General features: G+C 46.6%; 1 protein-coding gene across 1 annotated transcript in view; it reads right to left on the reverse strand.

Annotated features, from left to right (window-relative positions):
* Positions 1-2737: 2737 nt before the first annotated feature.
* LOC119657852 overlaps positions 2738-13432 on the reverse strand; it is a 181611-nt gene continuing 170916 nt past the window's right edge. Inside the window, exon 7 of the mRNA XM_038064975.1 lies at positions 2738-3351. Within this exon, the coding sequence (XP_037920903.1) occupies positions 3247-3351 (105 nt within the window). The 3' untranslated portion in view covers positions 2738-3246. The remainder of the gene's footprint in view (positions 3352-13432) is intronic.

Raw genomic sequence — 13432 nt, forward strand, 5'->3', positions numbered from 1 at the left:
AGAGTTGTGCCTAGTGGGTTATGCAGACGACGTTGCGGCACTTTTTTCCGAACGTATTGTTGAACAGGCACAAAGCGGACTTGGCATATTGGAGCGGCGAGTTGACTATAGCTTCTTCGTGCAAATCGAAGCAACAGCGGACATCGCTTCAGCTGGAATCTCGACCTTGAGGTGGCTAATGGCAAATGTGAGGGGGGGGGCCTATATCTACTAGAGGACGTCTCCTTATGGGAGCGACGCAGTCAGTTCTGCTCTGTGGGGCGAAAGTATGGGTTGATGCCCTTGACAAGGGGGTACATCGTAAGCGCCTTGCTCAAGTGCAGAGACAGGGAGTTTTGCGGGTGGCGTCTGTGTACCGCACTGTCTCAGAACCGGAGTGGCGGACGACGCTAAACACACCTTTTTCTCTTTCGTCATCACGGGGCGGAGTCAGCTCATTTTAGGTTGGTCCCCTTTCGTCTCTACGCGGCGTACGTAACCGCGCTTTTCTGGTCTCCTCTGCCTTCCGCAGTACTCTGGATAGATACGACCATGGAGTTGATCGCATCCCAGTCTTCCTGACATGCTAACATTCTTCACACCAGATTCTCTGCTACAAGCACCGCTCCTAGAGTCTCCTCTAGCTTCTTCCTTTCCTCCACAAACCTTGGACAGTGGAAGAATACATGCTCTGGGTCCTCTGGGACTCCATCGCAGTTTGGACAGTCGGGTGAGGTATCTAGTTTAAACCTAAACAGGTATTGGCGATATCCTCCATGCCCCGTGAGAAACTGAGTAAGATTATAATTAATCTCACCGTGCCGTCTCTCCAACCACACCTTGATGGCAGGGATGAGCCTGTGTGTCCACCTCTCACCTCCTCTTGCCATCTATTTAGAGATCTCTCCCTTTCGGCGTTCTTCGTCTGCGATAAAGGAAAGATAGACTTCGCATTATATATATTCGTCATCTCATCTGCCAAGATGTCAATGGGCATCATTCCAGAAATGACGAATGCTGCATCATCTGAGACAGTCCTGAATGCCGAGCACACTCTTAGGGCTGTTCTTCTGTAGACTGAACTCAGTTTGTTAGCGTTAGATGTAACCTGCAATGCCTTTCCCCAAACTGGAGCTGCATAGAGCAGGATCGAACTCACTACCCTAGCTATAAGCAACCTGGAAGCATGCCGTGGCCCTCCCACGTTGGGCATCATTCTTGCCAGGGCCACACTCGCAGTGGATGCTTTGTCATAGACATACTGCACGTGTGGCTTATAGTTAAGTTTCCCATCTATCATCACTCCCAAGTATTTGATCGCAGGCTTAGAAGTGATGATATGATTCCCAATTTGAATATGGGCAAAATTTCTTTTTCGGCGCTTGGTGATAAGGACCGCTTCCGTTTTTTCCTCCGCAAGTGTCAGACCAGAACTCTCAAGCCAACCCTTAACAGCACTGATCGCTTCGCATGAGTATAACTCAGCATCTTCGAGATGCTTTGCGACAACAACCAGCGCTATATCATCGGCGTAGCCCACCAACGTGGCTTCCTCCGGAAGGGGAAGATTAAGAACATCGTTGTACATGATGTTCCACAGCAGTGGGCCCAGTACAGAGCCCTGTGGGACCCCCGCGGAGACAACGTACTCCTGGGGTCCGTCATCGGTGTCATACCAAAGCCTCCGTTCTTGTAAATGGCTGTTGACAATACCTGCAAGATAAGCGGGAATGCCAATCTTCGCCAGAGATTCCCGTATTAGGTTCCAATTGGCCGAATTGAATGCATTTCTCACATTCAGGGTCACCACTATGCAATATTTGCTAGTACTGTCCCTTCCGTGGATTGCATCTTCGGCCAAACCAGTAACCATTTTGATGGCATCAATGGTTGATCTGGCTTTACGGAACCCATACTGCCGATCTGAGAGACCTCCCTGGCTCTCAACAACCTGGAGTAATCTATTATAGATTATTCGTTCTAGCATTTTGCTCACAGTGTCCAAAAGACAAATAGGTCTATAGGAGGTTGGCTCACCTGGAGGTTTTCCAGCCTTAGGCAATAGCACCAGCTTCTGTCGTTTCCATGATGCAGGAAATATCCCCTCGGACATGCACGCTTCGGACAACTCAGCGAACATGTCCGGTCTGGATTTCACGGCAAGCTTGAGGGCCTTATTCGGCACGCCATCCAGACCCGGAGCTTTGTTATCTCCTATCCTAGTGCAGATCTCCAGCAGCTCGTCACTGGTGACTGGCGGTATTGCCGTGTCGTTCAGAGGTCGCTGGAAGCTGTGTATGCCCTCCTCTTGCTGAGGGAATAACCCCTGGATAATTTTTAACAAGAGATCGGCCTCTGAATCGCCCCTTCACGATTCTATAGGCGCTCTCCCACGGGTTTACGCCCGCTTCTAAACAGAGCTCCTTAAAGCATTCCCTCACAGAGATGCTGAAGAGCACTGGTAACTGGAGTTTTGTTCCGCATTTTGTTCGGGCTCTTCTTATTGCGAAGAAGATTGAACTCGACCCGTGGAGCGACCGGATGGTAAGGAGTTCCCTCAACTAACGAAACTTGAAGGTTTCCAAAGCCGGGAGGGCTAGCCCGAAGTAATGTGTGAAACGGTTAGGCTACTTCTCTGCTGACAGGGAGGTGTTTAGTTGGTACTCCAACAGCGCTTTGTTGCCGAAGTCCTTGCCTACCCTATTCCCGAAAAAAACCAAACTTGAAAAAAAACAGTAGTTGCAAAATAGATTTTTCATTCCATGTTATAATTTCATTTTTATCGTTCATGCAGTCGTACATCAATTATACAATGGTTTCTTCCAATATTATAATTCAAAATAAACGTCATAATTCGTTTTAAATCCAAAATTATTACCATAAACTTAACCAAAAACAAAAATGAGAAAGTAATCAAAACATCGTAATACAATAGCGGAAGGCAATAGTGAAAAAATGAACATACAATATAAAAGCGTATCTTTGCAAGAATTATTACATACATACCATGTATCTTTGTGAAACTCGTTTATAAAATCGTTCGTATTTACTTCGTCCAATTGTCAATATCGTTTTATCGAAGGAAATATACATATATTTACTAAAGATATTCGTATCTATACAATATACCTAATCTAAACGTAAAAATAACGATCCTTGGTTTCGAAAAGTAACACACTTATAATATCAGTAAAGTATCTAACAATTAACTCAATCGTTTTGGAAAAACACAGTTAAATATTTCAGATATCCAACCAAATATAAATTTTAAGCTAAACAAAGTAACTTCTTCCAGAGCGGTGGTGTTGGTGGCAAGCGATTCGGTAGTAAAGCATCCCAAATGGCTGCGTCAAAGGCATCCTTAACATTAATCTAAAAGAAAAAAAAATATTCGTTAGTAAATTGGAAAGATACATCACATGGATATCAATATTGAAAAAAAAAACTAATGAAAGGAAGTTCTTTCTCTGTATGTCAACCTTCCCCTGAATTATTTTCCTGGGTTTTCTAAAAGTTGGAAACTCATTATTGAAGACTCACCGATAGGGAGGCGGAAAAGGGGAGTCAGGATTTCCCGGGGTCTTCTTGGAAATCGGATTAGAGAAAGTTTAACAAAATTAGGAGAAATAAGGGGGGGAGCCGAGTGACTTTCCCACGAGGCCAGTTTTTCCTCCCTACTACAGCTGTCCTAAAAGTCAAATTGCATTCACAATATGGCGGAGGGGAGGGGGAGGGGAGGGGAGGGGATAATCTGAACACTAAAGTGGATTCTGAAAGTACCTTGTTCAAGCATGTAACAAGGTGGCATGGGACATAGGGGAGGGTCTGCCAAAAAGTCCATTGGACTCGGCTAACTGGCGACGAATATCTAATCAATCCAACTACATCGCGCTCAGCAGTATATTTAGGAGTCTTCTTAATGTGCCTAACAGAAGAGGTGCTGACACCACCCTCGAAAGGGACATCAACTGATGGTTGTCTACTTTCCCTTGCGTCTCATTGCGGGTCTGCACGCAGAGGAAAAAGCAAACATACCCAAAATTCTGTAGGGCATCTGGTACGGCATCCATAGAATATTGTCAAGTCCTCGAAGTGATCGTCTACCATAAATAAAACTCGATAACTTAAACGTGTAATGTCAGTGGATGCTTAACTTCGACTCCCTTTCTCGATAGATCTTCGAAAGAACTCTAGTGTGGAGGCGCTGTAGTGTGGAGCCGCTTAGCGGGCACCCTCAGCAAACAAGTGAGCCAGTAAAGCTGAATCACACTAACGGAGCTCACCTTATGCGATCACTCCCCGAGCCAACTGCTGCGTGAGATGAAGCAATTGGATGAGGATATGATTGGGGTTGAGCTCTTGAAGTCGCTGTAGTTGCAACGACTCCCGGAGAGTACCCAGGCTATCTTGGCCTCTGCGGACTCCAGGTCTTTGGAGGCGTTGACAAACACTGGGGATAAAATCCACGAGGTGCCACAGACCAAATTTCCGAGCTTCAAGAAAATTGTTGGTGGCAGGATCGTAGACATAAGTACGGCATTTTGGGATGGCGTCATGAAACTTTCAGGGTACGCTGGTTTGATACGTTCCGTAGAAATGGTTTCGGATTTTCCGTTAATGTTAATTCGGAATACTCGATCTAGATTTTGTAGGGTCTGTCGTAGGGCTGTTGACAGGGTCTCCTAACTGCGTCACATCGAATGAAAACATACGTGCAAGTGCTTAAATCCTTAAATGTGAGAAGCTTCGGTCTGGTGTGATGATTGATTGGTGCTTCTTTGATTTGTCGCACCAGTAGCGTGAATCTTCACATGAAAATGATGGTTCTTCGGAGTCGTCGGAGAAGAATTCACTCGGAACTCTCCATGTGGTAACATAGACGAAATCCGTGGGTGTTGAGTTGATGCCTGGCTTAAAATTGGTTGTCAAACCAAGTAACATTGCGGAAATAACATCGATTCATTCCATTGTTCCGTGGCACAAAACTGCTGCTTTGAAGGATCTACACCAGCGCTCGATAACGCCATTCGATGCTGAGTGATAGGCACTTGTCTTTCTTCTTCGAGAACATCCAATTATTCTCGGAAAACCCTCGAAATTCCGTGATCGGTGGTAATGGCTTCAGGCGCTCCGAATGTTGAAATCCGTATGTTGAAAAAGGCTTCGTCAATGGTGTCAGTAGTCACATCCTTCAAAGGTGCTACTTCTAGCCAGCGGGTGATGCCGTCAATTATGGTCAGGCAGTACTAATACCCGGTTGAAGTCGGCATGTCGATAAGATCTATCTCTACATGACAGAATCGGTATGACGGTATCGATATCGCGACTGATTTTGCTTTTTGACACGCCAAGCAAGTCTGGGTTCATTTATTAATCATTTTGTTCATCCCCTTGCTAGAGATTGGATTGCCAGGATGAGATGTAGTGTGGAATATATTACAAAATTACAAAATGTTTGGTACATATAGTGAGATTGCACCTTGTTTTTGTTCGTACATGGAGATGGAAAATCTTAGAAAGACACGCCCGCCCCAGAGCTGCACCGCACGCAAGGCGAGGCTACAGCGGGGCTAAAAACCACTCCCGGTCTCTCCAACCATAACCCCTCGGGACCACCATTTATATATTACTTCGAGTTTTGCCCTTAGGTACTCGTCCTTCTCCTCTTTTCAGCTTTCCACCTTCTTTGTTCATCCAGCAATCCCTCTTGTATTTACACGATTGCGGAACAAACCCTAAACCAGTTCTCCTCGAAACTCAGCATTTCCGAAACTAAGTTCTCCAGGCTCACGCTCCTGCCCAATATTTGATTTAGATTTCTTCTCTTCACTGCAAATCTTAGGCAGTGAAACATCACACGCTCTGGATCCCCCGGTATGCCACCCTATCTAGGACAATTCGGAGAATCATCCAACCCAAAGTGATGCAAATACGGCCTGTAGCAGCCGCCGTGACCCGTGAGGAACAGGGTAATGTGCTAATTGGTCTCCCAATGTTTCCGCCCAAGCCATACCCTAATGTTGAAAATCAGCCTGTGTGTCCACCGACCCTTGGTAGACTCGTCCATTTGCATTGCCAGAGATCATGCAACTCTGACCTTGCCGCATTTCTACGCTTTGTGTGTGCTCCTCCATACGTGTTGCATGATACAGCACACTCATTTCTTTCGCCAGAATGTCTACAGGGATCATGCCTGCCTCCTCTGATGTGGTTCTAAAAGCGCCTCAAACCCTCAAAACCTTCAGTCGGTAAACCGAGTTCACCTGATTCCGCCTCTGAGAGTTTGCAAGCGCTTCTGCCCACACAGGTGACGAGTAAAGCAGGATGGTACGAACCATTCCGGCTAGAAGCAACCTCCAGCCCACCAATATTCGGCAAAATTTTTGTAAGTGCCGCAGTAACACTGGCTGCCTTTTGGCATGTATATTCTAAGTGTTCCCTAAAGCTCAATTTAGTGTCAATTATCACGCCCAGGTATTTGGTAGCCGGATGCGAATAGCCGTATATCCACCGACTTTCAATTTTACAGTGTTATTTTTCCTGCGCGAGATGTAGGCCTAGACCGGATACCGGTTGTTGCGCCGTTGATGATGATGATTTTTCCTGCGGCTGGTTGTTAAGACCGTTTCTATTTTTCGTGTCCGCCAAAGTCAGCCCGGCCCTTTCTAACCAGGGCTTTACCGCTCTTGCTGTTTCCGTCGCGTAGACCTCCACATCTTTTGCAGTAACACCCACAGCTAGATCATCAAGAAAGCCGACAATCGTAGTTCGCTTTGGAACGGGTACATGGTATTCCACAACAGGGGACCAAGTATCAATCCCTGCGGTACCTTACCTGTGACAATCTACTCTTTGGGACCCTCATTCGTCCAGTACCGGAGAGTCGTCTCTGGGCGGTAGTTTTCCACCAAATTCGCTACATACCCAGGAACACCTATGTCAGCCAACGCCTCCTTAATTCGTTTTTGACATCCAGCGCCAACACGGCACAACCGCCGCCAGAAATCAGTGCACCTTTTGTCAGGTTTACTAACATACCATGCTAAATGCGCCCACGGTAGAGGGGCACGTCGGAAACCAACCTGGCGTTCCGAAAAACCATTGCTGGCTTCGACGATGGGTAGGAGTCTGTTGTAGATGACTTTCTCCATCATCTTCCCCATTGTATCCAGCAGGTAGATAGGACGATACGATTCTGGGTTTCCAGGTGGCTTGCCAAGTTTCAGAAGCAACACGAACTTTTGCTTTTTCCACTGGACACGGAATACTCCTTTTTTAGGCACGCTTCGAAAATGTTGGCGAAAAGGTCGGTCCTAGTCCTTACTGCCAATTTCAAAGCTCGGTTGGGGATGCCATCCACGCCTGGCGCTTTGTTGTCACCGAACCTACCACGTATTTCCCGCAGCTCTTCCACAGTTACTGGGGGTATTATGTCCTCATTTAACTGGACAACCATTTGCCTTCCCCCATTTTCGTGGTGAGGAAACAGAGTGGTAATAATTTGTTTTAGGAGACGCGGACAGGTCACTTGGGCTGATCTTTGCAGCCTTTTCATTACCACCCTGTAAGCCTCGCCCCAAGGGTTTATTTCGGCATGATCACACAGCTGTTCGAAGTACTTATTTTCGCTCCTGCGAATGGCTTCTTTTAGGCGGCCACGCAGTTGCCTCTGTGCCTCCTCTCGACCGTCGCCATCGGGCTTTCCCCTGGGCTTCTGGCAAAGCCTCCTTACCCAGGAACATGCGGGTCGCAAGCTTGCGATTTCGCTATTCCACCAGTAGTTGAGTTACCTACTGGGGAGCAATCGCCTTTTAGGCATGTTTCCGTCACCCATCTAATGATTTAGGTGGCTTTTTCTCTAGCCATACCATTCAGGGATATGCCGGGTTTCAGCGCTGGAAAAAACGCGTCTCCCTGAAAAGCTTTCGCCATCCCGCCGAGCATACCACCCGACATTCTGCGAGAACTTTTTTCAAACGCGTTCCACCGCTGATTTCAATGCAGATTGCCTGGTAGTCGCTGTGAGTATAGTCAGATTTAGGAATGCAGCTAGGATAAAAGTTACCGATACCCAGAAAATAACTGAGTTCTTCAGTTCTTCGATTAGCTTGCTTAAAGAACGTTAAAAGACGTCCTCGGAAACCTGTTTAAGTCCAAACGCTAATTGTGACGACATCGGTAAAATCAAGCTCACCACACTTTTAATAAATTCCCTTATAAGCATAGTGCGGTCCACACATATTCGGCATAATTCTTGCTAGGATCATATTTACCGCGGATGCCTCATCACAAGCATACTGTACACAAACTGCGTACCTGTCATCACTACCAAGTAGCTGATGGCCGACTTGGAAGTGATGACATGATTACCAATTTTAATTTCCCTATCGTTTTTCCTTCCAATCTGAAAGGCCTCAACAACCGGGAGCAATCCATTATAGTTTATACGCTTTTAAATTTTTCCCATATTCCTATAGTCCCATAGCCCAATGTGCCGATAGGAGGATGGCTCACCTGGAAGTTTATCGTCCTAAAGCAACAATACCATCTACTGCTGTTTCCATGCTACAGAAAATATACCCTCGAACATGCACGCTTTGAATAGCTTAGTAAGCATGTCCATTCGGTATGCCGTCCAGGCTCAAAGCTTTGTTGCCTTCTATTCTACTGCACATTTCCACCAGCTCATCACTGACTTCTGCAGGAATTGCCGACAGATCCAGAGATCTGTGAAAAGTATTAGTGTCCCTCTCTTACTCGGGGAATACCCCTTGGTTAATTTTTAAAAAGCGAGTAGACACGTGATCTATTAGGATGACCAGCCTCTCAGTCGTCCCAGCACAATGCCATAGGCACTTCCACGGATCTACATCCACTTCCGAGCAGAGCTCCTTAAAGCATTCCCTCTTGATCTGCTGAATGACCAGCTTGAAGTTTTTGCGATCTTCCATACATGAATGATCTTTTGCGCCTGACCAGTCTTACCAACTGCCCTCCAAGCTATTCGTCTGGCTCATTGCCAGGCTAATCGAAGACTGATCAGTCCATTATTGTATTTGGATCTCCTATTGGAAAATATGCGCCTTCTAGGCATGGACGCGATACATACATTGATGATGCTTGATATATGATACATGGAAAGCACTTTCCGCGAGATCGCCTGCCTTAGTAAGTTGGTTAAGCCAGACCTCTATGAAGGTTTGCTCTTCCGATGATTTTGCCGACCAGACTGATGCCTTTCTCGGCTTTGTGTATGTTGTTTCCTGTGTAAGCTCTTCTTAGTTCGAAGATAATTTATTTATTTACTTAACGGACAATAAACAGACTAAACTTCTATTACTTATTGCCCTTAGGAGAAGGATAAAGCCATAATCTTATCCTAGGCTTAAAACTACTTAAAAAAAAGAAGTTTAAAGGGCCAAGCTGTTTTGTGAAAAATAAGGGATAGGGGAAGGGAAGAAGGGAGATGGACTGACCGGTTTCAAGCAAAAAGAGGTTTGGAACTCCATCGTAGCCAGGGCCGACATTGACGTCAAGTTTGCCAATGAGGTACTCGACAAGAAGGGGGATGGCAAGCGATGCGGGGCAGGCTACATACACTAGCGGGAGTCAATCCTTGTGTGCCGTGGAGACTTAATCCCACGGTCCTCTACGGACACGGATTGATTTTGTGATCACAATCAGAGCCCCGCTGTGACAACCAACAACAGTACCAGCCTATACCAAGTGCATGGCTTAGCATTCATACTGGGGGATGCACGACCTACCTAAATCTCTACCGAACTAAGGAGTACCGCAGCCGTGTTGAAACGCAACACCACATCGAAGCCCGAAGGTCTCGCTTGAGCATAACCAACAACCCCCATGAAACTCCCACTAGGGGGCCTACCGCAAATAACCGAGCTGTACTCACATACAACGGGAGTTCATCCGAAGTATGAGAGTCTAGGGGCTATCTCGGTTCCCATGGTACCAGTATACCCCTGGTGAGGTTTCGTGACCAATTTGCAATTGAGTTTTCTACGCTTTAGTGTGTCTTCGACACTGGTCAAATATTCGTTTCTGGACGTGTTAAGGATTTGACCGAGAAACGCAAAGTTTTGAAAAAAAAGCATGGGTTTTAGAAGACAGGAACTTCATCCTCGCAATCTGTTTTTGACGAAGTTTTTTGTGAAATTCAGTGGTGACCCAGACAGCATAAGAGCATAAGCACTTAGGGGAAGAGGGCACGTAAAGAAGATCAGATCAAATGGTATAGAAGATGTTGAGTGTTTGATCACACGTTAATGGAAAGAAGAGCGAACCCCCTTCCAAGTTCGCCTTACGAAAGTTGAACTTGGTAGACTTACGCGTGACAGAGCAATTTTTTTTTTTCTTTTGGGCTAGGGTAGGTGAATGCATTTACGCACACAGTGTTGGACTCCCGATTCGATACGTCGTCGGACCACCAACTAAACACCTCCCCATCGTCAGAGAGCTAGCCTGGAACCGTTTGTCACATTACTTCGGGCTAGTCCCCGAACTCTCCCGCTTTGCGGAGCCTTCAAATCAGGGAATTCCTTTCACCAACGGGAGGGGAGAGGAGGAAGGGAACTGTCAGTTCAAGGAACCCCCTGCCATCCGGCTCCTCCACCGGTCGAGTTCTATCTTCTTAGCAACGAGAAGGGCCCGAACACGGTTCCACCTGTCAGCAGTCCTCAGCACCTCTTCCACAATGTTGTCTGGAGAGAGATCCCCTGTGTTTAAATAGAGTTGCTGACGAACCCTCATCCCACCTTCCACAAGAAAAACAAGTGTGGTGGGCATCGTCCACAACTCCATTGCAAAACACACAATCCGGAGAACGCGCCTTTCCAATCTTGTGCAGGTAAGACTGAAAACGTCCATGCCCACTTAAAAATTGGGTAAGGAAATAGTCAGTCTCACCATGCTTCCGATTCAGCCACGCACCTAAGTTGCCGATGAGCAGTCCATCTGCCTCTAGTTTCGTTTTGCCAAGAGAGCTGCCAGTCGTCTAGAGTGTGTTGCTGTTCTTCGCGAGTAACCATCTCCCTTGCGCTTGTATATGGCCTGACGCTCCCTAACAAGCAGGGCAACGGGGATAACTCCCGCGATCACCATCACGGCCGGTTCAAAGACAGTGCGGTACGCAGACGCCACCCGTAAAGCTCCCCGTCTCTGTACTTGCGCGAGGCGTTTACGACATACCTCCTTTTTAAGAGCGCCAGCCCATACCTCTGCGCCGTAGAGCAGAACAGACTGCGTTGAGCTTATCAGGAGACGTCGCCTACTAGACGTAGGACCCCCAATGTTTGCCATTAGCCTTCTTAACGCCGAAACTCCAGCCGCAGCCTTGTTCGCTGCTGCTTTGATTTGCTCAGAAAAGTTCATCTTTGAGTCGAGTGTCAACCCGAGGTATTTTACCGCTGATTTTGACTCGATGATCGACTCGCCGAACGATATGGAACGCAGGGTCGGAATTCTCTTTTTAGTCAGGATGACTACTTCGGTTTTTTCCGGTGCAAGGTTGAAACCATGAGTAGTCATCCATCCGCTTACCCGTCGCATCAATATGCCGAGTCTGCTTTGCGCCTGTTCGACAGTGCGTCCAGCAACAAGCGCTGCGACATCATCTGCGTAGCCATGTTGAGTTTAAACAGACTGTCATAGGTAGCGTTCCAGAGGTCCGGCCCTAGGATGGATCGCTGTGCTACCCCCGACGTGACCTCTATCCACCTTTGACCCTCTAGTGTTTCATAGAGCAGGGAGCGGTTCCTTAGATAGTCCCTCAAAATCCGTAAGAGATGGTTCGGCACGTTGAAGGTATTGTCTAGTGTGCCTAGAATGTCTTTCCATCTTACGGAATTGAAGACGTTTCTGACGTCAAGTGTTACGAGGAGCACCACCCGTGGAGTTCGGCGGCTATGTGCCTCTGCTCGTCGAACGGCGTCCACGACCTGCAGGACAGCATCAATTGTCGATCTCCCTGCCCTAAAACCAAACTGCCAGGGAGATAAATCTCCGGAAATGCGTATCGCTTCAGCGAGTCTACTTCTGATGAGCTTTTCGAGCACTTTCCCAGCAGTGTCAAGCATACATAGTGGGCGGTATGAAGACGGCCACTCGGGGTCGCCTTTCCCTTTAGGGATCAGCGCAAGCCTCGCAACTTTCCAACGAGCAGGGAACATGCCCTCTTTCAGGCAAGCGTTGAATGCGCCGAGCAGTAGGTCTGGCCGGTGTTGGAATACCAGTTTGTATACCTCTGCTGGAATACCATCGGGTCCTGGCACCTTCTTGTTTTTCATAGAGAGGGCTGCCTGTTCCAACTCTTTTATAGAGAAAAGTGGACAGTCCTCTGCGCTCTCCGCGCCGACGTTACCATCCCATACGGGGTGCCCAGGGAAGAGTGCCCTTACAATGTGGTCCATCTGCTCGGCCTTAAGTGAACAGGGTTTCCGCAGAGCCCCGATTTTTCGGGTTACCAGTTTGTAATCCAGTCCCCACGGATCCCCATTCACCTCGTCGACCAGATCTTGCCAGCGGCGAGCTTTGCTCTTGTTTATTGCGCTGCGGAGTCTCCTTTTGGCTGATTTGTACTCCATCATTATGGTAAATAACCCCCCCCCCCCTTCCACATTGCATCCTACAGTGTACTGTAGTGTACCTTTAGGGTCTTCAATGAAGTCTCAAGTAGCCCAGCTCACGAAACTTCACTGAAAGACTCAACTCCTCTTAATCGAATTCCGCTGAATTTGATAGATAACAAATTATAAGTTCTCATCGAAAACCTTTACTTCACTTATCAATATTCTGTTTCTCCAACCACCCTTCCAACAATTATTTTCCGTCAGGTAATACTCTTATCTTGTGGTTGATCAAAATGAGGAAGTATCACAAGCTTTTGTTGAAATCTTGTGGGTGGCTATTGAGAAAGATGGCGCAAAGAAGGAGCAAAGAAAATTTTCCTTTTTTTTTATTTATGCTTTTCCTTCGGCTGGAAAACTTCGGAGTAGGGAATAATACAAGTTTATGATGGAATTTTGAAAGCCGAATGAAGTATTTACGACTGAAGTTTTTTTTCTTCGCTTCCCAAGAATGTGAAATTATGTGTTGAAAGATACTTATAGATACTTTTCACACTCAATTGTAATTTATAAAGTCGGATTGCGAGTAAAATAGGAACAGAAGAATATATTGAATGACAAACTTGGAAAAGTTCAACTAATCCTGAAATAAATCGAAAGTAGACAATTTCTTTAGGATGCTTTGGAGACGAGATATTTTCGAAAATAGATACAAGCTACCTGATTTGCGATTTATTTTTGTAATAAACTTTGAAAGGAATGTTGCGTGTCAATTTTAGGCCCTTGGATAGATAAATCAATGGAGGGCATTTTTGCGTGCGGTTGGGTTATTTTATCCTGCAAAATGAGACCTGTTCATTTAGCGTCTC

This window comes from Hermetia illucens, chromosome 5, assembly GCF_905115235.1.
Source record: "Hermetia illucens chromosome 5, iHerIll2.2.curated.20191125, whole genome shotgun sequence".
Classification (NCBI taxonomy): domain Eukaryota; kingdom Metazoa; phylum Arthropoda; class Insecta; order Diptera; family Stratiomyidae; genus Hermetia; species Hermetia illucens.